The sequence below is a fragment of the Eurypyga helias genome, unplaced genomic scaffold (assembly GCF_000690775.1).
Source record: "Eurypyga helias isolate BGI_N326 unplaced genomic scaffold, ASM69077v1 scaffold14628, whole genome shotgun sequence".
Lineage (NCBI taxonomy): Eukaryota > Metazoa > Chordata > Aves > Eurypygiformes > Eurypygidae > Eurypyga > Eurypyga helias.
In genome coordinates this window covers 20,527-45,442 of record NW_010266400.1, presented here as the reverse complement: position 1 = coordinate 45,442, position 24,916 = coordinate 20,527, and the positions used below count along the sequence as shown (strand labels likewise).

Here is a 24,916-nt window from a genome sequence, read left to right as displayed (position 1 = left end):
TGGTGGCCTTCTACGATGGGGTCACGACCCCGGTGGACAGAGGACGGGCAACTGATGTCATCTACCTGGACTTGTGCAAAGCCTTCGACACCATCCTGCACAACATACTTGTCTTGGAGCGAGTCCAGAGGAGGCCACGAAGACATCCAGAGGGCTGGAGCACCTCTGCTATGGGGACAGGCTGAGAGAGTTGGGCTTGTTCAGCCTGGATGAGGCTTTGAGCAACCTGGTCTAGTGGAAGGTGTCCCTGCCCATGGCAGGGGGGTTGGAACTAGGTGATCTTTAAGGTCCCTTCCAACCCAAATCAGTCTATGATATAGTTAATAACCACTTCTCTATTAACTCCATATTGCAAACCAGAGTGAGTTCTAGGACACAGTCCTCCGAGAGACTTCGCCTGGTACAGATTTACTGAGCTCTGCAGAGAGCACACAGCAGCTCAAGTTTAGCAGAGGGCAGGGGCATTAAGGACTTCCCCATACTTTGCCTTCCTCCAGCTTCTAAAAAAGCAGCAATCTTAACTACTCGGAATTCAAAAGACCAAATTTCAGTCTTCTCTGTCCAGGGAAATGGGCATCCTTCTCAAGTCGCATCCTTGCCAGCAGATTATAAACGTCAGGTGGAAGCAGAGCTCATCACTGACAGCACTGAAGCTCTTCATTTCACTGAGATGAATTCATAGTTGACAATTCATTAAAACTTGAGGAAGAGAAACTTTGTGGTTAGGGCACAAAAACTGCAACCTGGGTGAAAAGTTTGATTTGGCATGAATTCTGATTTTATAATCAATAACCTAACACAACTGTGATTAGAGTCTGATGAAACGTTAGTAATTAACTAGCGCTGGATAAAGCCAAGCCGGTTCAAATGTGATGTTTCACCGAGTTTGAAAGCTGCCTATTTAATTTATAACGTGCAAGTTATCACCACCCCCCACCTGCCTCCAAATAAGCACAAAATGAAGACATTTTGTTAATCTATGGAATTTTATTTGAACAAGTTGATACAAAACCACTACGGTACATCAAATGAACCAGAACAAGCAGAAACAGACTTGAGCATTGTCAAATAAGGCACATATAAAAAAAAATCTACACGCGTAATCCAGTGAAACAGACAATTCTTATATATATATTTGGAGGTAGAAATAATTACAAAAATACTGACAAATCTTAAGCAGTAGCAGATTTGTTAAAACAGTTATTACTTAGGTCCCCGTTCTGAAAAGTGATCTGTAAAATAATGTTTGTTCAGCAACTGATGTTGGCACATTTGGGCCATTTATGTTTTTAAGCATCAAAAGAATGCCACTGGTGTTAAAAATTTTCAATACCATGAGGAATACAATAAAAGGAACTACAAAAGGTTATAAATGTTCATAAAATTCACGGTCATCAGTAATGCAAGAGTCCTTGGGGTACAACATAACTTTTATTCTTTGAATTCCACAACATATTTACATTTTAGAGACCTAACGAAGCTTTTAATAACGTGGCTATATCTGCTGGAACGGTTCCTTCTTCTCCTGAGGAATAAAACCAAGCATTACTACAGCTCAAAATATTTCACATAAACAGACAAAAGTCTAGATCCCCAAAGTTGTACAAAATCCTCTACTTGTAGGAGTCTGTCACTGATTTATGGGTCAGACTCAGAGGGTACGAGGGTACTTCCTGTCAAACTGTACAATGACATGCAGAAATACATATTTCTACTTTATTTAACATGAAAAAAAAAAAAAAGGCTTGGGACATACCTGAATCTGCTGCAGTCATATCTTGTTCTAACTTCAATTTCTGCTGGCTGATTTTGAGCATGGATTCTTCAATAGTCCCCTTGCTGATTAGCTTTATGACTTTCACTTCTCTGAAAACCACAAAATAGGATAAATCCATTTTTATAGTTTCTTTGGATTAGAAAGGGAAGGACGCTTGCCTTTGCTCAGCTGGCAGCAGTTTAAAACAAGGAGAAAGAAATGAACAAGTGGGCAATACAAGAGCTTCCAGTTTTTGTCTGGACCAACTGTGCTCTGTACTGCCAGAACACTTGTTTTCTCCTGCAGTCCCAGCCACTGCAGAGTCTGGACAGTCAGAAAAATCTCTAATAACAGAAACAACTCACCCTCCCCCTCGCTACCACTGAAGAAGCAGTTATTAAACATAATCCTATTGCTCACATTAGCTTATTCTCAGCCAGGACTCTAAAACAGTCCATGGTTTCACCCTTTACGATAGGGTGGCACTTTAGAGCTTAGAAATTTCCTGAGGAGAACAAACAGCTTTGACAAAAAAGTCCCAAAGACTTCAGCTCTGCCTTGAAATTATTTCCTAGCACCAGAAATTTGAGAATTATAGGGAACTTGCGAGTTACAGAGCTGGAAAAAGGAGGAGAATGGAAATAAGGTTTGTTCTGGCAGCAAGATGTGCTAAGACACAATTACCTAGCTCCCACACAACCCAGAGCTGGTTTACGCACGTCTATGCTTCAAATGGAATTTTTAATCATAGAATATTGTTCTTTTAGCCTCCTTTGAGAGCCTGCCTCCAAGAAGAGCCAAGCATTATAATTATAAGTCTTACCTTGTCTGACCTACTCTATGGCATCGGTCTTCTGCTTGCTTATCATTGTATGGGTTGCAATCAATGTCATGAAGAATAACGACATTTGCTGAGGTCAGGTTAATTCCCAAGCCACCAGCTTTGGTTGACAGAAGGAATACAAATATATCCATATCTGTATTGAACTCATCTATGAGATGTATCCTGCAGAACAGAAGAAAACACACATCAGGCCTTGGAGAAAAAACCACATGGGCCTCAGAGCTGAATTCAGGAGTTAAGTTGATAATCTTTCGGAAGGGAGGAGAGTGGCATTGCAAAGCAGCTCGAAAGTACAGATGTTATGCAGAAGGAAAGAGGGTACAAACAGTCCACAGCAGTGATCAGAGAAACACGCTCAGAGTGACAGATCAATAGCAAAGAATAAGAAGAGTTGTGGAAAAAGGTTTTGGACGATCGTAGAATACAAAGAACAAGTTGGAGGATGAGAGAAGACTAAAGCACAAGAAATAAAACAGGTGAGGGAGGAATACAGGGAAATACAGACTTCAGCTATAAGTAGGAAGTAATACCACAGCAAGAATGACAGTTTTTTAGAAACAAAGGAAAGAGAATCTAAAGAAAATAACAAAAAAAAAAATTGAAAAAAAAAATTCAGGATACAGCAGAAAATCAGCACAGCTCAAATATAAGAAAAGCATTGCAACATTTTCAGCTGTCAAGGACAGAGCAAATAGTTTATCCTAGAGAAATAGAGAGGTTTATCTGCCTATCCTAACAGACATACTGTACTTCCAAGGAATACCTACAGGTGAGCTTTTGTAATGGCATGCTGACACACAAGCAAATGAAACACACCATGAACTGCTGAAAACAAAAATTTTCCATTCCAATCACTAGGACTGTAACCCAACCATCTAAAACTCACATGTCAGCCTCATCTTTACTAAGGTGATCTGAAATCCAACACTAACGCCCTTCTACAGTCGATGCCCAGTGACTACAGAATTCCATATACTGGAAAACAAAGGTAAGGGTTTTAAGTCACCTCCCTCCCCACACACATCCATTGTTTTCTCTCCCATCTTCAGAAAAAAGTCACATACCGATCAGAAATCTGTGTTTTCCCATCCAGCCTTATATATCTATGTTGCCAATGCTTCAGGAAAACTTCCAAGATGTCCAGCACCATAGTAAACTGGCTAAATAATACAACTCTGTCACCCTGGAAATGACAAAGCAAAACAAAAGCTTTAAGACACATCAATTACAGGATTACAAACTACACAAATACTTTATTAAAGCAGGTAAGTAATTTTACTTTGACTGAGTCTCTATTTTCCAAACTAAAGACTAAGCTGAAATCCATCAAGTCAGGACTGATTTTCAGTAAAGATGTCATATCCAGTATTTCTGCTGCATCAACCCATCTTTTGTCAGTGCAACAATTTTTCAGTTACTTTGTACTTGGGGACTCAAGAAATCTGGAAATTGCATGTCAAATGCATAAATGACAGATGTACTCCATTTATAAACATCAGAAATATCTTCATTAAAAGCCTGAATTTAAGCTATTTTCCGTATCATTCAGAGTAGCAGCACCCTGAAATAAAGGAACAGCTGCACAGCACACACCTGTGCAAATTCAGGATACTCTGAAGTATTGTGATGGCACATGCTTATTGTAAAATAAGCCAGTTGGAATCTATGACTCAAAGCAGTGCCCTCTTCTTACCCTTACACTGGCTTAACACATACATGATTATTCAATTGCCAAAAGAAGGTCAAAGTTGATGATCTGTGAAAATGATACTAGCGCTCCATATATGGAGAAAGTAGTGTGAACACGGAATGAATATTCTGAAACTTGGGAAAAAAGGGAAAGCTTATTTCAACTGCCTCTAAAGTGACACGTGTAGGCAGGACTGCACCTTAAAAGCTGGAAGCATCGCTCTGCAGTTCTGCACATGCACTAAATCACATTGTAATACTCCACAGAAAAGCAACCGGGTTGCATACACAGCTAGCTGATGTTAATGTAATCAGCTCTTTAGATGGACAGGAAAAGATGTTTCAACCATCGTAGTACCAACCTTCTCTTTAAGGTCAGAGAGAATACGTTCCAGTGCTCTAAACTTCCCAGAATCCAAAATCTGATCCATGTCTAACTTGAAGTCACCGACGTGAGAATATTGCTTACAAAGCAAATGCAGCTCAAAATCTGTCATTACTGTCATATCTTCAAAGATAAGGTCAGGGTTAGCGTCACAATGCGTGGGTTCCTGTTAGCAAAAAGGAAGGGAAATAATGCAATATACAATCTTGCCAGACATGAAAAACCAAAACCACCACACAATACCATCCACAATTTCTGAAAGAACAAAGTAACACAACTAGACATGGACAAATGCCAGAGCATAGCTCATGCAAGCAACAAAAGATGAACTCTGCAACCCCAGGTTTATGGTAGAGGATCGTTACTTCGCAAGCTAGATTTTACAAGAACTTGTAGTACCAAAAAACTAACAAGTATATGCTCAACCTCCATAGCAATTACCTAGTTCCCATCAGGCCCTACAACCTTTTACCCCTGTATCAGACCTCTTCCCCTGAAGACACATTCCCTAAAAGGGAGGTCCAATCCTTGGATAGATGGTAGAAGACATGGGAAGCCCAGCCCAAGATGGAGGGTGGGGTAGAGGGATGTCATGCCTGGAAGAAAGAGGAAAAGAAAAGCCACATCTGGAGAGTACGATGGTATGAGTAGGAATAAAAAGGGACAAAACTCCTTCATAAACAAATGGCTGATGACTTCCCTTCCCCCCAGCCTTGACTGGCTTTGTTTTAAAACAAAGCTGCAGATATTCAAAGCCACCTGCAACTTCCTTAGAGCACCTGCTGCACATTCAGATTTTTTTTTTAATACGTTAGAAAGAAGCAACAATTTTCCCCAAACTCCACAGGCACTAATCACAGCCAAATTGCAAAAAAAAAAAAGGTCCTGAACAGTTCAATATTTATGTCTTCCCTATTTCAGTTCTGTACAACCTAGATTTCTTGCTACTCAGAAAATACTAGTACATGCAATGCTCACCCAAGACTTCTTTCCCTTAACTATTTTGCTTTTTAATTTAGGGGTGGAGGGAAGAGGTATTAAGGGGGAGCTAACAAAAAGGAAATGACTATGGTCCCACAACTGTTGTCTCTATTCTAATATCTGATACAAATACATCAGTGTTAAACACACATAGACCTCGATTAGAGCACTGGATAGATGCAGAGAAATAAAAAGCAGCAACAATGACTCAAGTTTTGCAAGGACACTTTTGACTGAGGACTGAAAATTAAAAAAAAAAAAATTCTTTTTGTTGTATTAAGAATTCCAAGAAATTAAGGATTGCTTCTGAATCTCATCGCCTTACCTTGAGCATAAGCATGGACATTGTCCTGAGCTTGTCAGTTGTGTAATACTGACGGTGCAAGAGAGGGTGATTAGCCATTTTTCTAAGCTGCATCATTACATTTCCCATATCAGAGGTTTTCTCTGTAAACAAAGAAATAAGGTATATTCAGAAGTACATATATGCCTGCCTGACATATCCTATCTCTCAGGAGAATGTTATTTGTAAGGACTGAATTTGACATTTCATCTATTATCTGGACTTAGGAAAAATTCAGAGGGATATAATCACTTTAAGCGTTAACCATTTCTACAAAGCAATGGCTCTGTAGTCACATTCAACATATGTCTGGGCATGAAATAAATCCAGCAAAAGGAAGTGAGACCCTCACATACCTTTACTATTCATAGTTTTCTTAAGCTTGTTTAAGAGGTCACAGTACAGTTGTTGCTGTTTCTCAGACATGGCACATAGTTCAATAAGATCTTTCTTGGGAGGTAGCTGCTTAAGAACCTGACAAAATAAAAACATACTCGGTAAAAATTGTACTTTAGCAAACAGTCAGTAGTTCTGTACTCTCTTACAAGCCTGCTTTTAAGCTACTCTTACTCTCCCCACCCCAACTCCTTTCACTGGCCGCAACCACACTAAGTCGGTGGTTCGACTTACAGATTCTGAACTTGTAAGGGATTATACATCACCGTAAGAATTAATAAGGGATTGTATGTCATGTAACATGGGCTGCACACTCCAAAACTGCACAAAATACTAATACATGCAATACCTGGAACCAACATTCATACCAATCAGAGATAACCCCTTCAAGCAAGTGATTGACTTGGCAGTGCTAGATTAATGGTCAAACTTGGTGATCCTAAAGGTCTTTACCAACCTGAAGGATTCTATGACTACTAAGCATGCACATGCCCAGAAACATTCTTTGGTCAGCAAACAGTAAACAGCAAAACCCAAAGCTGTAGCAGGTCACAGTTTTACTTGCAAACTCCTGAAAGACAAGAGAGCGATGAAGTTTCTCGCTCTCCCTAGATAAACAGCTAAAATTAGCACTGATAAAATTTGACCTTAAATTCTACTCTTCATCTCAAAGATTATCAGGCTTTTTGATAATATGAAACAATTATTGTAAAGATAAAACATTACCTCATCTTTTACTCTTCTCAGGATGAATGGTTTTATTATCTGCTTTGCATGTGCAATCCTCTCCTTCTCATATATGCTTTGCTCTTCAGCACTCTTCTACAGAAAATATTGCAAGAACGCAGTTAGAGTGTGAAGTTTTCAGCTACAACAACACTACCTTAACCACTCCAACCTGACGAAAGATTTGTCCATTCTGGCTGGGTTTACAGGACCATTAGTATTTCAAGACAGCCTGTTATGACACATTCTTACTTTAAACAGTTTAATTGTTTCATTTTCTAGATTGTCATAAGCACCTTACCTGTTTCTGTCAGATACCAATAAAATAAAAGTTACGGGGCAACAGCAGTTGCTAACAAAAAAAATGAAATGTTATTTTCAAGAAAAGAATATAAAATACTTACTGTTTTTGAAGAAAACATCCTTCGGATTTCACTTGTGCTACTGCTAAACATATGTGGCATGACAAAGTTCAAGAGGGACATCAATTCCAACAGATTATTTTGAACCGGAGTCCCCGTTAGCAGTAAGCGATTCTTAGCCTGTTTGTCCAAAGTGAAGAACAGCAGTGAGAAACATAAGTCAAATAGGTTAAAAATTAATATTGAGAGAAACAACATCACTATGGAGAACTGGGAAAACGAGTTTGGTTTAAATCATAGTTATTTAAACTTAATATGTATTTAGATCTCATGGAATAAATCTGTGAAGTCAATAAAACGATTTGCAGATCTGTGGGGAACAGAGCAATCTATTTAAGACTATTCAAGAAGCCTAATCCAGATGTAAGAAAAGCCTTCCTGGCTCTATTAGGTTTTTCCTTGTTTGTTTTGTTTCTTTCTTTCTTTCTTTTTAAATCAATGTGCTAATTGCTGCTCTGATATAGTATCTTTTCTTTTGAATTGCAAGTAATTTAATTGCTTAAAGATCAGCTTCCTAAAAAGGCTTTTGATGAAAACACGATCTTCAAAATTCATCAGAAGTTTATTATTATTGTATGAATACTACAATGCTAAATCAAAATAATCAGCAAGACCTGTACTCCAATTTTCTATTTTTCAAAACACTACTGACTCAGGCTGCAAGTTACAAGAAAAATATTTTAAAGCTAGCTTTTCTTGCATGGTCCTTAAATACTACACTGTTTCAGCACACATCATCAGAATAGCCTTTTTACAATCTTTACTACTGGGGGAAGAAAAATGGAAAATTGCATAATACTGAAACTGAACCACTACCACCACTGTAATGATGCTATAGGAAACTTATTACGCTTCTTTGGGAGCTTCTCTCCCTGAAGGAGTTCACGACGTGGGATTCACTCCTAAGACCACACCAGCACTTAAACCCCCTTGTAGACTGCAGTTTCTGGAACATCATGTTTATGAACTTCACAGTTAATGCTCCATTTTCCCCAAGGCTGTAACTACAATCATTAAAAACATGAGTTCTCCCCTCCAGCCCAACAATAAGTACATCTCTTACATTAATTGTCATAAGGTGCTGGTAGCGTACAGAGCTCATGTTCTTGAGCATATGACCTTCATCAAAAATTGCATAGTTAAGCTTCAACCTGCGGAACAGTCCTCGATCATCAGAGCTGCTAATTGCACAGTTGTACCTGTCAGAAAAAGATACCATAAAAGACATTAAATGCAATTTCACGTGAACGTGCTGTTTTCACAATCAAATTAAATTCTCTAAAATTGGTAAGAGTTATGGAGAGAATACATGAGGAACAGTAAGTAAAACTGCCTAGAAGTAATATGTATGTAATAGCATATATTATGTAATTACTAGATAATATCTAAAGCACACACACATCACATAGTATCTGTTTCACATTAATGAAACCCTAGTTAGCAGTCACATGGAAACAAAAATTTCCCTTCCCACCCTGCCAAACTCCAAGCGTTGTCTGTTTTGTTGTTCCACTAGAGGTCAGTAGGAATCTCTGGTTGTAGTAAGTAGGATTCAGTAAATAGGATTCAGTAAATGAACCTCACATCTTCTTTAATTAGTGTACTTACGTAGTTATGATCACATTGAAATCAACAACTTTATTGTTAATGTCCACCCTGAGATGTTTCCTCTCTTCCTGGGATCCTACAAAAGGATAAAACATAAAATGAGTACAATTGCATATATTTACATACATACAAATATTAAGACAGTACACAGAAATACATTCAGCAATAAATATGCACATTTAAACAATTGTCTTAATGCTTCCATGAGCAATTCATCTCTTCTAAGGCTGACCATGTGAGCAACTGTGTTACTAGATTCATTTCTAAATTAGGTTCCTTACCATAGTAAAAAAGGACATTCAGTTCAGGACACCACAGATGAACTTCTCTTATCCAGTTATCTGTAAGACATTATTAAAGTAAAACCCAAGTTATATATACTTTCTTATGTCTTACATAACTTCAGACACACCTCAGCATTAAACCAAACATCTGATTTTAAAGCAAATCCCTTTAAATTCTCCTGAAGGTTAAGAAACTTTCTGCCTAAACACCAGAAAACTGATAATATTTAGGGAAATGAAACAACCCACAATTGGGCTTTAAGCAATGCTCACTTAACCAGCCTGCACTTAAAACTCCTACAGAAACAGACCCTGCGAGGTCTGTAACGACCAGGTAAAAATAATACAATGCTTCACTTTTCAGCCCTATTTCCTCCCTAGACAGTTAACTCCTCAGAAAGCAAATCACTTAGTTTGTCAGTACTCGCATCCAGAAGTGTGTCATCGGGAGAGACAGTGCCTCTGGGACTTGGCCAGGAAGCCTGACAACTCAACCCAGCTTCAGGTATGCAGCCAGCACAACGGCCACCAGCGACATCGCTGTGCCCAAGGGGAAGCTGACTGACAGCCAACACAAATGCTGACCCCAAACCACAGGAGAAGGTGGAGGGTCTCTGGTGAATGCTGCTTGACCTGGACTGGACCCAGAGCAAGGCTGAGGAGACGCCTCTGGAAAAGTGTCATGAAAGCCGCAGGTAGACCGCATTTTCAAGGCATCCCCATGCTGGATGGCTTGGGCCAACCTGCCACTACAATTCATGAGCCTCGATGGTTCGCTTCACAAAGGCACCTTCGTTTACACCTTTACGTATACACCCCTCAGGTTTTAAGGAACGTGCATTTTTAAGAGTTGGTTTTACAAAATGGGTTCTAGTGGATGTTAAAAACACACTGAAAACATAACTTGGAACTGACGCTGAACAACCAGAAGCTTTTCTGTGTTATGAGAAATTTCTGAGGCCCAAATATGCGTTTATATTAACAGCAGCATTTTCTTCCTCTGTTAAACCTGCAACTTTCTCCTCTCTCTAGTTACTCAACAAAACTAAATTTAACTCCACAGAGCATTAATTTTTGCTCAAGCTCAGCTTCACTGACATACTTTATTCCACCATATTCTTCCTGCTTTTGACTGAAGTCATTAAACAATCAAAACACAAAACTAAAAGACAGTCAGACTCATCATTTTAGGATTTGGATCTGCTTTGACAGATTTTCAGTAAACAAGGGGGGGAAGGAAAAAAAAAAAAAAGAGACATTAAATGTCTCAAAAGCTTAATCCTAAAGACAGCCTGAAGACTAGGAATTTCAGCCAGTATTCAGTAAGTAAAAAGACTACTTTGCTGAAGAATTCAAATTGTAACGAATTTTTTGGGAAGGATACAGTTCATCAAAAAAAATAAAATCCCATGATCGGTTTAATTAATTCAGAACAAGTATGCCTTTAGCATGGTTTGCATTCCAATTCAAAATACTTATGGAGTTGAACATCAACATAAGAAATTAAGTTTTCTTTCACAAAATTATCTTTGTTTCACAATTTGTCCACTTTTTTAAAAAAAAAAAAAATTTTTTGAAGGTTGCAACTTACCCAATGTTGAAGCTGGCACAACGATCAAATGGGGACCCCTGTTGCCGACCTGGTAGAGATAAGCTAGAAATGCAATAGCTTGAATTGTTTTTCCTAAGCCCTAAAAAAAACCAAATCAATTTAAACAAAATTTACAATCTGTAGGAGTACAAAACACTACTGTGTTCTAAGACAATTACAGCATAGTCAACGTTAACAGAAGATTACAAATCTGCATAGAAAAATTGTTCTGTTTAACCACAATGTTTTACAGAAAAGAGAATTCTTTCTGAAGCACAAGCGCAAACTCATTTATCTTTTCAGCTCAACGTTTAATTATGAAGTTTTTCAGTTCAAGTTCATCCCTCAAATCTTCAAAAATTTACCTTCCTTAAACAGTGCTGCAGACAAACGATTACTTAGAAACCAATTGTTTTTTCCATTTGACCCAATTGTACGAAGGATATTTCAGCTAATTCCGTAGTAGAATTTAATATGGAAATCAGATTTCTTTAAGATGTTTGTGGCAATACTCACTTTCCTGTCCTCTCTACAACAGATTTAAAATTTTACCTTATCTACCACAAAATATGCACAAAGTCCTACAAATATGAAACACATGGAAGTTGAGAAACACTGCCTAAGCCTTAGTGAAGCAAGCCCATCCAGTCACCCATGTTTCATCACAAGACAAACAGTAGCCAGGATTATAAGCAACTGACAACACACTGAGCAGCTGCATCACCAGGTTTGTTCCACTGTACAATTACTGCTGGTGTCAGCACCAAATGAAACCTCAAACCCATAAGCTTGTGTCTCTTATTTCAAAACTTAGGGGAGGCCTAATGATAAGAGATGGTGGAAATGCTAAAGAAGCAGAAAAGATTTCTAACCACTTAGTTTTTACTGTATTATTAACAGAACGATACAGTTTCCGTTTTGAAGCTGATGGAGAAATGTAGAAGATAAGGGCTCACTACAACTAAATGCTGGATAAGCAGAATGAATTGTATTTATGAGCAAGAAGCTATTAAAACAAATGGATTGAGGATAATCTTTTGTGGTATAAACAGCCTCCATGGCATCAAAATGTGACTTGTAATTATCAGTGTCCATTAATCTTAGGCTACATTTGATTTTCAGATTTAAACTAAGAGCTCAGCAGTTTCTAAACATTCAGAGAAACTCTGCAATTTAAGTGTTATTAACTAAAACAAATTATTTATAATCTGCTTGGGGTTTCTAAAAAATGAAGGAATTTAAAAGGAAGCAGTTCTTGCAAGAATTTAACAGTTATTAAACAGTTTCGCACTTACCATTTCATCAGCCAATATGCCATTCAATCCATGTTTATGCAGTAGTGCTAACCAGTTCAAACCAATCTTCTGATATGGCTTGAGTTTCAAACTGTTAAGAAATCAAGCTGCATGTTACCATCTTTTATTTGTTTCTCCATTAAATACAACTTTACACTTATGTTAATCACAATAAGTTTACAATTGCCTATATTTTAATGTATTCCAGATGTCCTCGTGTAGTGAAAAACAAACTTTAAGCTGTCACCTGAACAGCAAAAAGCTTTTCTGAACTTTAAGTAGTTTGTCTGAATTTTCATACATCTTAAATGATCAAAGTGAACATTACAATAAATACCTTTCTTCTATAAAGAGTGATCCACAATCAGTTAAAAGCAGTTTCACAGCTGCTAATTTTAAAAATACACAAAGAATTAAGTGGCATTTAGCAGCTGCATCATTAAGTTTGCCCTGCTATACTGGTGGTGTTAGCACCACACAAAAATAATCAAACACACAACCCACACTGTCCCCTAGTTCAGCATCTTTTGCCAAAGAAGAAACATCAGTGATAAGCTCCCTCCAAATAGTTCTCTCTTCCTCTCAGGTTTTATTTTGACACAGCTGAAACTCCTTTTGCTACTTAACAATAACAGGCTCCAAGTCTAACCCAGCTTGTTACTCCAGCCATTCCCACCCCATCCCTATGCTTCCTAACTGTTAGGATAATGCCCCCCACTATACCCATTCCTACTCCTCCTAAAATCCCTCTTCCCAATATCCATTTGGAGATCCTTACCAATTTACCCCTCTGAGTAAATCCTTCCCACCAAGACAACCCCAGTGCCCCTCCCACTGGATAGAGTTCCAGGTCATTTTGCACATCTGAGCTTCACAACCTAAGTCTTCAGTCCAGCTGATCAACTTTACAAGTTTGCTCAGATTCAATTCAATCTGGCAACTTTGCTTCTGTAATGGAGGACCTTATATTTCTGTTTTGTTTGGCCTTTTGTCTGAAATAAGTTAATTCATGATCCCATCACTCAAGGTTGGCCTCTATTCATCCAAAACTGGAGTAAGTAAAACAAGATATTAAGCACTTCTTAACCTTTTTGGTTTTATGTTCTTATTCTCCTCACCAGCTTTCCTGAAACAGTGAAAGCATTTGTTGGATTCCCTCATGGGTTGCACATCACTAGCTCACTAAGACCTGCGAAGTATCAAATGTTCGCAACTCTGCTTTCAGAGACTACAGTTTTGAAAATCCCAGCCTTCAAGTAAACCTTATTATCCGACACCCTTGTAAGTACAAAGAAGGGAAAGATACCTCTGATTCAGAATGGAGGGTTGCTTTATGTGCCATCCACATCCTCCGTCCTCAGTAATCTTGGTTACTTGTTTTGTCAGCTTATTTGAAATGTCTTCACATTTATTCATGAGCCTTAGAACCACATCCCTCTCCTTCAGCAGTATCTTGCAGTTCCACACTATGTCTTCTGACAAACCAGCAGTCTTAGTCATTTTTGTAAACTGCAAAATAATTAAAAACAATACTGTGGATACTGGTAATAGCAGAATAGGTGTTACAGTGAAAACCCACAGCTGCTGCAGGCAGCAAGTAATTCAAGTAGTGGACAACAGCATCCCAATCTCCTCTCAAACTTGAAATATTCCTTACACACTTGGCCTACTGCAAAACTGTGTAAATCCACACCGAAGGTCATCATTACAGCTCCTCACACCGTAAAATATCTTAAAATACGAGACAGTTTCTCTAAAGAGTTTCTAATGTAAACTATTTGAGTTTTAAAACTCAAAAATCCTGAAGGGGGGGCAACGTATAGCGCAAAGCAAACTTTGAAGGCCAGGCCCACTAACAGCACAAAACCATAGAAGGAAAAAAAAAAAAAAGTACTATCATTTAATCTCCTTTTAAGCAATCTCTATTAGATACTAAAGACATAAGATGTAAGCATAATGTAGGCATCATGGCAAGCCCACCTACGAAGGAGGCTATTAAGGTTTTGTTATGAATCTGTCCGGAGCTCAACATTATTCAGTCCCAGTTCTAACTGTACCACAAACAGCACATTCAAACCAGACTTAGGCAGAACAGGGAAAAAAGAAAAAGATTTAAGGAATAAGAAATTTCCTAAAACTATGCTGGGTTTTTGTGGTCACCAAGTACTGACAGGCTCAAAAGATCAGCAAATGGTTCATTCTTTTCAGTTCATCACATTTCAGTATTGGACAAGACTTCCTTCACATAAACATTTTTTTTCCTTCAGTGAACCTGACCTCCTGTGAAATCTATGAAACACAAACTTACACAAATCTGCCAGGTCATTAGCACTGGCCAATACTTCTTCATGGGCAGCACCATCATCCTGACAAGGTTTTAGCACCATTCAGTTTGTCCATTTTTATTGCATGTGCATGTTTCACTCATTATTATCCTTACTTTACAGGGGGGCAAATGAGATAACACACAAATACATTTTCTAGATGTCATAGCAAACAAGCTGACAGATGACAAGTAAAGATAACAGAATATCAGTGTAAATACAAACTATCACAAGGCCTGTCCCACTGGTCCTGAGTGCGTCTGGTTTACAAAGATGAAGCACACCAGTGTTTGAATAAAAAGCATGCAGCTGAGCCACATGGACAGCCCACATCTGTACCACTGTGACCCTCTATCCTGCACTAGGGTATTCCCTCCTGTCTTGACTGAGAAGCAATCTTTAAGTGCTGTACCTGCTCTGCACTATGTCCTCATCTTCTCAAAACACATGTTCCAACCATGACCAAAGCTAACTTCCTCCGCTGCTCTGTACTCCAAGTCTACTAGCAAGCATGACTGAAGCAACCTCTGCTCTTAGCAGAAGGCACATCTAGTCTCACAGCAATCCTTATCTGTTTATTTATTTTAATGCTGGCTTCTTATCACAATCCTTCCTATGTCAGTCATGAACACGTGCTTTCTCCAAGAGCTCGTGATCTCTCTGTTGTGGTGAGAATTGCTGCTCAGGAGTCTCATTCTCATACCTTTGCACCAGCCAGACCTACCAAATGACAGCATGTCTTTAAATTTCTCTAGGTTCTTTCCTTTGAAACGATAAAGAATTACTAATTTTGATACAGAAGCCTTACTTCCACTGTTTCCTCAAGTCCATGCTAGTTACTTTATATTTCCTCCCTCTAAATTTCCTATCTTCACTACAGTATGGATATTCTGCATTTTAGAGCCAAGAAGCCTGAAGTTGAGTCAAAACAGACCCTTCAGCTTCTCCTGGATTCCACGTAAAGCTCATTGCAAAAAGTGAAAAACCTTCCAATAAATCTATTTCTGCAGTAACTGGGGTTATATTTGTAATTATGGTATTTTCACACATTTATACATAAAGTTATTGCGCTGTAAAGAACAGACACCTTCCTTTTTTATTAATGGATTTAAAAAATTGAAGAATGTAAGATCCTTCGGATTTGTCATTCTTTTGCTAAAACAGAAGTAGTTTTCATAGATTTTTCTGAATTTTAAATCGGGATCTGTTAAAATTTAGCCCAGGCATATATCCTCCTAGAATTCCTTCCTTAAAGAAATAAGGGTTCATATCATCCAGCTACTATTCGTTAAGTAACTGACCAATATTGCCACATTGCAGAGCAAAAGTAATCTTTGTTAAGCTGAAGTGTACAAGCAGGCAGGCTATGCTTTGACTCAAAAAAAAAATTAAATGGAGTGATGCCCTCTGCTGACAGCTTGCCGCTACAGTTTTGGGGGTTTTTGGTTGGTTTGTGGGTTTGTTCCACTTTAAACAAAACCCAGAAAGTTTACCAAAACTCATAGGTTAAACCAGGCTAAGGTACACGTCAACACTTGCGAAGAAGTTTTCTAAATAGAGGTGTCTATTTAGAAATAAAAGAGAGACATGAAGAACATGATTTTTAATAGGCGATTAAAAAATTTCAACGTTTGTTTTGATGCCTAAAGCTTCGGCTGGCATGAATATAAATCCTGTAATCTATAAATAAAGGCGTGGAGAATGAAGCCATCTGTTATAAACAGAAATCGTGTTGTTTCGTGTCAGCACATTAACATTCATCTCCAAGTCACAACAAGAAAAGCTTTAGCCACTGGTTTACACATGAAACATACGATGTTGTGCGGAACACAAAGCAGACCCTTACATGGCCTTTGGTTTACTAGAGGTTCTGACATTCTCCCAAATTGTTTTTCTCAAATGAGGTCCAAAAAACCTGAGACCATTGCAGACAACTGAACCATGAGCTTCGAAGAATACACTTTGAAGAAAGGTCCACTGGAGTCCCAGGCTGCAGTGGGGCACCACGCTGCACAACCGTCACACTCTGCTTGGGCTTACTTTACACCACTTGAAGGTGACTTAGGATTTCGCTTTAGTGCTTAAGGGTGTAAATTAGCCTCGACCTCGAATAGCAAACCTCAGTTCTACTTTAGGCAGCTCCCATTTCTAACCTGATGCATTGGCTGCTTCCCTTCAACTTGCTTTGGTTCAACATGCTTCTGAATTTCCTGCTAGTTTGGTTTTCATAGTGGTTCGTACATGTGCAGCCAAACAAAACGAATGACGATAAAAAAGCCAAACAGCTATGCTCCCTTGCAGTTTCTATCTCCTAGTTCACATTCTATCACAGCATACAGAATATGACGGACAAGTAAGTCCATCTTTGACTGCTCAGTTCTCCCATTCCCCTAAAAGCAATAGGATAAATATATGCTGTGTTAGAATTTCTACTTAATATTTTGTGTCAGATCAACTTGCGCGTAGTCCTTAAGAATTTGTAATCTTTAGAAGTTGTTTAGTTCACATAAAGTCTTTCAATGCTAAAAGAGATGGCTTATTTTTTGATAGAATAATACTGCAAATGAGAGAAGTGAGAGGATACTGTAAAGCTCATACTGATATATGTTTCTACAGTGAAAAGAAATTCCAGCAGTTACAATTATAAACCTTAAATACAAGAAACTAAATAGCACTGAAATCCCTCCAGTTTGTACCCCTGCATTTATCAGGGGCAACATGAAACTGCACTGGACACACACATAAGCCAAGGAACAGAACACCTCCCCAGACCCAAAAGTTCAGGTGGGCTCCTTCTGAAGCCAGTCTTAGCTCTGCCCTTGTTTCTCGGCACGCACCGAACACAGGCAGGTATTGCAGTTACATGACCATGTTTACCAGCTGCCTGCTGAGGAAACAGTGCTGACAGCTGCTGTTTCAAACACTGGCAGATTCCTACACCCTGGAAAAGAGACCATTACTAAACACAATTAACCAACCACCAACAGATTTTTTTAGAGGAAGATGAGGAAGGGTGATGGGTGCCCAGAAGTGCTTCCACCAAGGAAAGAAATGCTGCCTGCTGGCCCACAATGCATGCCAGTGGGGTGTCACCAAGACCCCAAAGCTAACAGGAGGGGAAGGTAGGAATCCACCATAGGAAAGGACCCACAAGGAGGGGAGGTGTCTCTAATGGCCGTCAGTTTACTAACGTGTGTCTGTCCCGAGGTGGTGTAGAGCACAAAGCTGGCACAGAACAGGTCCACACTGTAGGAAGAAAACATCGCTGAACACTGGCCCCTTGCACAAAAGCTATGTAACATGTGATGTCAGACCAAGACACAAGGAGGAGAACTTTCCTCTTCACCCTGTCCTGCTGTCTGCTCTGAACCACTGTCTTTGCCTTGCTCTCCATAGCCAGCCATGTTCTCAGTGCTCCTCCCTCCCTCTCCCTCCTAGTCCTCACAGCCCCACTTTCTGCTGGCCACCCTTCAATTTGCCTATCCCTGCATCCGCATCTTCTCCCCTTGTGTTATAATCTCCATTTCCCAGAAGGGAAGAGCTGCTCCTCAAGAACAACTGCTTCAGCATCTCCCATTCGGGCATCACACATCCTCTCCTGTCTCAGCTCCACACTTGGGCTTGGTTGTACAGGACAGGCATGGGGTATGACCTTTCCAATCCTACTGCCCTCAGAAAGCAATGTGCAGTTTTAAGTTGTGAATAAGAGGAGTAGTCAGGAAGGTGCTTACTCAGAGAACACATCCCCATCTATTGTTACCTACTACTCTCCCTACACACACATGTTCTGGAGAGAGGCCACAGGTCCTTGCTCTGAGAAGCATCACTTCTCTGGTTGGGGAGACAGACACCTACAGCCTCAAGGACATAACCCGAGCACTCTATACAAGTTAGTGTTTGAGAGGAAGCACTCCCAGCTAGCCACCTCCAGCACTGAAGACTGGATACAACTATCTACCTTGAAAATGCAGTTGATCTACAGTATGGGCATTTCTAAATTGCCAAAAGAATTCATCTTTATGAGCAAGGATGCTTTCAGCTCTCTCCACTTATTTTTTGAGAAACATGTTTGTTAAATTTTTTTTCAGTGTATTGTGTTACTAGTTCAAGTTAAACATCTGTCTAAAATGTGCTCCAAAGATTAAGTATTTTTGACCGTTAACATCACAAGCTGAAAATTAGTTTAAATCCATCTGATAAAAAAACAAACCACCCTTAGTCCAATTTAAAAATCTTGTCTAAAATTAAAAAAAAAACCCCAGTATTCTGTTCCTGGAATAAGACTTTCCAAATAACTAGGCTTTAGTATTAATCTCAGGCTGAGAACCTTAAGATCTTCCTCAATAGTAATAATGAACAAGTGGTAACAATTCCTAGTGCTGTGTTACAAAAAAATACAATTACAGTAAAAACAGACCTTAAAACTAAGCCACTTTCTTTAATGCTAAAACTGAATCAGCTCTATCCATTATTCTACCACTCTTACTAGTTAGTAGGAAAAATGTGGGGACACAGAGCTACTGGATCTTTATAAACAATTAAATACACGTTGATACAAAACATCTGCTAAAACCTGCTGCAAACTACTTCTACTCTGGGCAAGTATTCACAGTACTACATAAACATGTGGCTGCTGACAGCAGCAATCGTTATGAAAGACAAATTTTAAACGAACAGGCCCATGCAGCTTTTTCTCTGTTAAATCTTTTACACAGAGAAAAGAACAGCCCTGTAGCAAATATTTCTGCAAAGAATTAAGCTCAGGCAAAATCCAACAAGTTTAGAAAGGAATAGCCATATGACAGATGTTCTGTGAGAAGCCAAAGGCTTGGGGCAAAACGGATTTCTTTTGCAGCATACCTGCACCTTGTGGATTTTTTTTCTTTTCCATGTACCCTCCACTTGTCTTCTCCCCTTGCAACAAAACGTACTAAGATATTTTTATTTTCTTTAAAAATCTGTTTAGTATCTCTTATTGTTTTGTGGTAAAACATTTCACACACCAAATAATAAATGTTATTGTTTTACACGCACTGAAGTTTTATTCTGCTCTGAAAAAATACAAGCTGATCTTGCATACTTCAGTGGGGGAGGTTTCAGACCACAAACTGATGAAAAAACATACCAATTACTGTGTGTGAGGGCCTACACAGAGTTACTGCTTTAAAATCCAAAGCACGAATAAATTGAACGAAGAAAATCTACCGTAATGCATTTCAGATTTCTTACCAGGACACTGCTCTTACCGGCTCTGATGTGTTGCAGTTCACTGAAACCACATGAAATGTGAAGGCAACAAGCAAACCATGGGAAACACTTGACAGTAACATCCCAGTGACAGCAGATAATCTACTTACCAAGAGATACCGTTTTCTCTTCCATTCTGGATTGTGGTTTAGCCTTCTGATGCTCTACCTTTTATAAATAAAAGCCCAGAAGCTTGCTCCACTAAAAAATGGCTGCATTGCTCAGCTAGCAAAGCCATGCTAGAGACTAAGCTGCAGTACATTAAAGGAGAAAAAAAATAAAAAAAGACAACGACTGTTTCTTGTATGAAACTGAAAATATCCATGCTGGCACCTTCAATCATGGAGCTACCCTGGAAGCTGCGGCTGCTATTCAAGTGTCTGCAGTAAAAGTCCTGCCACATTCTTGCCTCCTGCATGGGATTTCAGCTACAAGAGCTCAGAACAGGCTAGCAAACACCTCCTTCCCAAGTGAAAGCTCTAATTTCTTCTTCTGCAGTGAAATCAACCAACTTTCTATGCTACAGAGTGAGTGACAGTAATGTCAGCCAATCAGCTTGAGTTTTCCAAGAAAATCACCCCTTAATTCATTCAAAATCAGGTCATATGACACTATTTGAAATGCTATTGGCTTAGGAGGAACATAGCATTTTAGCCTAATCAGGGTAAGGCCACCCATCTAAGCCTCCCTAGGCTGAAGCCACCTTGACTCTAGCAGGCTGGGGATAGGAAAAGAAGAATGCAGACCTACCAGAGCCTCCCAGCTGTTAAAGGGCCGGAGCGCTATTATCTTCTGAGCCTTTTTCTGAGAGCACTGAGGAATCAAAGTCAGTTCGCTCAGGGAAGCATCCTGCAGGAAGCTGAGGATTTTCACTCTGTAGCCATCCTCCATCACTTCGTCACTGCTGCTGTAGTTCTTGTCAAGGCAGCTACCACTATCTTCCGAAACTGACTCGTCCTCCGAATCTTCTGTTTCTCCTTTAATACTCCAAATGCTCCTTTTGCCTTTGTCCTTTTTCTGAAAGCCATTCTGCTCTTTCCCACAAGATCTCTGCTTTGGCTTCTCTTTACTCTCATCATTTCTGCTCTTGGTGGAGGCTTCGGTCCAGTCAGAAGCTTCACTTTGGGGAGGAAATTCCATGCCTAAGCATGCAATATAGAAGGCAACAAGTCAGCGCATACTGGTTAAGGGTGAATTAAAACCCACTGTTGTTCCAAAATAAAACTTATATAGATACAAAACACAATTCTAGTATTCAATACACCACAACTCAACAGCAGGTGTTAACAGAAGAGAAGCAAACACCATGCAAGTCTTAAAATATGTAAACAGTACTGTGAGTATAAGATGAGCAATGCTAATTCGTACACTGCTGAAACAGCAGGTTTTAAGTCACTATCTTAAAATACAGATGATCAACACTATGTAGTATGTGTAAGCTGCAGAAGCTCTGAGGGAAGAGCAGATAGTTAAGAACTCTGATGTATCGCTGGGATGAAATACTGGTCTCACTCCACCAAACTGCAGAGATACTAATTCTACTGATTTCAGAAAACAAGCCTACTTTTATCATGAAAATATTCTTTTCTTTTTTTTTTTTTTTCATTTTAAAGCATCTCAGTACAGCATTACAGGTGGGACAACAAAAACACACACTTGTTAAAGAAACTGGAAGAATGAGGTATTTCCACCCAAAATAACCCTACTATCTTTAAGTAAGATAGAGGTTATGGAACAAAATGTGAGCAAGTCATTTTCAGAAGTGACTTGTATGGGGTTTTCTTCCTTCCACAGAAGAAAGCATTTGCAATGCTTTCTCTTCTGCCCAGTGTCAATTTGCTGTTGAGTGACTCCAACCCAAACATCTGCCTCCTGAGAAGTAGCAGCAGTGAGGACCGAACCTCATGCATACTGACAGCTCTCTTCGCTTGTAAAGAATCCCATTAGGAACACTATCCTATCCCAAGAATACTTCAATAGCTGATACAGCAAAACATACATATCTAACAGGTGTGTAACACTCTGAAAAAGTAACCAATTCATCAAATAGTATTTGTTATAACGCGCAGATTTACCTAGAATCACAGTTCTTGCTCCCTACTACATTCAATGCACAAGTATTTACAAATTGTTTGCACAATTTAAGGCCTATTTCTAGTATTTTTCACTCCTAGAATATGTTTTCAAGGATAAAATAGCATATGCCACTTGTCACCTATGCAGTTATTTGTAAATCAGGAATTGCAAATTACTCCAATTAAAAAAGAAAACCTATTTTTAAACAAGCAGGAGGGAAGCAGGTGTCAGCTTTGACACATTTCACAATATACTTCAAGATGTACTCTGGTAATTACAACCTCTTATGTAAATCTGTATTAGCAAGGCAAAGATATTTATCTCCACTTATAAAGCAAAACGCAAAATAATCATGACAAAAATGCAGAAAGATTGAGTTTCCTTCTTTTAACGTTCCCGTAATATTAATTTAAAGTATCAGTGCAAGTTTCTAGGCATAGTGCTGTTACCAGACATTAGAAAAGGTTTGTGTCACAAGTCTGTGTTTTACTCTTGGGATAAAATGGATTATAAATCTGACTTTACCCTCATCTTCTGCAAATACTCTCAGGGCCTCCAGTGCTTCGTGAAACACCCAGTTATGTTCCTGAAGTACATCTCTCAGTTCCTGGTAAGAGATAAGAAATTTTGTATGGTGGTAAGATAAGCAAAAACTAGATTTCTGTACAAAATAACGTTAAGGCACTGACAATTTTAATTGCACAAGGCAAAGAAAGACCCTGTAAATCAGATGTTTCAAAATAAAGGGAATCAAAAGCAGAAAACCCTTCAAGTTTACCCTTACACACTCTTGGTTTCGGCAGAGCTGCACTCCACTTATGAAAAGAACACACATAACAAGCTTTGCTTGCAACATTTAAAAGCACAGAATTAAAATGCCCTGACCAGCTGCTGAGTATCATCAGGTAGTAAACTAATACAAGGCACACAGTATATCTAGTCATCAAGGGAAGAAGAGTGTGAGAGAGGGAAGGATAATTTCCATGCACATTTTTATAATGGGTCATGAAATTTGAGAATGCCAGGCTTGTCATAGATCCAAAAAAGTAGGATGAGAAGTTCCATATATTCCTGATCCAACAGCTCTCAGTTCAGGACAAGTTCCATTCCAAAAAGCAAAGACCTTCCTAACCTGGGCACTTTCCAAGACTTGAAAGGTGTAAGGACTGTTTCTTTTGGACTATCAACAGCTGCAATTGTCATTAGAAGTCAAAACTTGATGTGCCATCAGGAGATATGAGCTCACCTCCTTATCCAGTCCAGGGAATGTGTTTTGCAGCTTCTTCACAAGGATCTCTTGCCTCTCCCATTGTTTTTGGGGTTCTGACTCAGCCAGCTATGTTTTTAAAATAAAAAAAACCCTATTTTAATGTAGATTACAAGCACAGGAACAGAAAAAATACTATTAAAAACAAATCAAACCTAATCAATGTTGCCTGTCCTTTAAAGAGACACTCTAAACGACAAAAACAGTTCAGACAAATCCAAGCTGCAGAAGTGATTCCTCATAGACAGCCAATGATCAAAATTACACCAAAACTTTCATTAGCACAGAAAAATGTCCCCAGTCATGAACAACTGGCATTCTTTACTTGATAAGCATACACAGTGCAAAGTCACATACCAAAATTTAAATAATTTAGAACAATCTAGTCTGTATTTCTTTAACAGCTACTATCAACCTGCAAAAAGGGAGGTTTCTTATGAATGGGTGCCAAAACTTCCACATGCCACCAGCTGCTCTGTTATGTATTCACCACAAAATATTAGGCAAGTTTCTTCACAGATCTTTGAATGCAAAGGTTACAGACTGACTTATCTACAGCACAGATTCCAACAGGTTTGATCAATATTTATTTCGTTGAATGATGCTATTTGCTGAAAGAGCACAAACCAGATCACCCAGAAGCACTCTGAGTAACAGGACACAGTTCCTTTTCTCAATGAGCCTATAGTATCACTAGGAGTACAACTACAGTACCTACAATAGCTGACAACACATACTCTACTCTTAGGAACCAGCGGAAAAGCAAAAGAAAAAAAAAAAGCCATGCAAATTTTCTCAGTATGATTCTCCATTATGAATTCTAAAAACCTGTGTTTCAGCTTTATTTTCCCCAATCCTTCCCCTTTTAACGGTAATAGAATTGTTACGCAAAGAAATCTAACTGCTGCACGAAACCAGGTCCAGTGAAGCACTTCTTGGTAGGCTGGCTGCGTAATAATTCAGTAAAGTCTCCTTTGTAACCTAACCCAGGGGATTGGTGAGGAGGAACAAAGCCAAACCCCAGCAAATCTTGCCTCTCAAAATTCACAGCTCTCCTCCAAAAAAATAAGAGAATGTTCGAGTAATATTATTTTTGTTTCCATGGAAAACTGCATTTTTTTCATTTTGTTCTGACTGAGGACAATATCTGCTTAAATTTCAACACAAAGATAGTCACCATCCTCCATACAGACTCCAGTATTTACTGTAGAATCCCTTGGCTACCATAAATGGTTTTCAAGGATGCCTACTGGGATGTCTGGGAGCTGGCCTCATGACAGCACTGTAGGACTGTGCGCAAGATCTACAGAACACCAACCTGAACCCACCAGGATCAGTTCCTATTTATTAGGAGAGGTCAAAGTAATCATTCCTTCAAACATAACCAAATCATTCCCTTTAAAGATTTCCCCAAGTCAGTTTCAAATATATACATAAACAACATTACTCCTGTAACACAGGAGAAGAGTAGCAACAGATCATAGAAGCACAGAATCATTTAGGTTGGAAAAGACCCGCAGGACCATCAAGTTCAACCATCAACCCAGTACTGCCAAGTCCACTGCTAAACCATGCCCCCAAAGTACCACATCCACATGTCTTAAATACGTCCAGGGATGTGACTCAAACACTGCCCTGGGCAGCCTGTTCCAGTGCCTGACAGCATTTTTGGTGAAGAAATT

At 39.0% G+C, this 24,916-nt stretch overlaps 1 protein-coding gene across 1 annotated transcript in view; it reads right to left on the bottom strand.

Moving 5' to 3' along the window:
* Positions 1 to 974: 974 nt before the first annotated feature.
* SMARCAD1 (SWI/SNF-related, matrix-associated actin-dependent regulator of chromatin, subfamily a, containing DEAD/H box 1) overlaps positions 975 to 24,916 on the bottom strand; it is a 44,291-nt gene continuing 20,349 nt past the window's right edge. Inside the window, exons 6-23 of the mRNA XM_010157071.1 lie at positions 23,214 to 23,303; positions 22,493 to 22,574; positions 20,642 to 21,033; positions 13,627 to 13,829; positions 12,321 to 12,411; positions 11,026 to 11,125; positions 9,432 to 9,491; positions 9,151 to 9,226; positions 8,606 to 8,741; positions 7,525 to 7,662; positions 7,121 to 7,216; positions 6,355 to 6,472; positions 5,981 to 6,102; positions 4,652 to 4,840; positions 3,665 to 3,783; positions 2,580 to 2,762; positions 1,757 to 1,866; positions 975 to 1,525 (exon numbers count right to left, since the gene is read on the bottom strand). Coding sequence (XP_010155373.1) covers positions 1,464 to 1,525; positions 1,757 to 1,866; positions 2,580 to 2,762; positions 3,665 to 3,783; positions 4,652 to 4,840; positions 5,981 to 6,102; positions 6,355 to 6,472; positions 7,121 to 7,216; positions 7,525 to 7,662; positions 8,606 to 8,741; positions 9,151 to 9,226; positions 9,432 to 9,491; positions 11,026 to 11,125; positions 12,321 to 12,411; positions 13,627 to 13,829; positions 20,642 to 21,033; positions 22,493 to 22,574; positions 23,214 to 23,303 — 2,367 coding nt within the window. The 3' untranslated portion in view covers positions 975 to 1,463. The remainder of the gene's footprint in view (positions 1,526 to 1,756; positions 1,867 to 2,579; positions 2,763 to 3,664; positions 3,784 to 4,651; positions 4,841 to 5,980; positions 6,103 to 6,354; positions 6,473 to 7,120; positions 7,217 to 7,524; positions 7,663 to 8,605; positions 8,742 to 9,150; positions 9,227 to 9,431; positions 9,492 to 11,025; positions 11,126 to 12,320; positions 12,412 to 13,626; positions 13,830 to 20,641; positions 21,034 to 22,492; positions 22,575 to 23,213; positions 23,304 to 24,916) is intronic.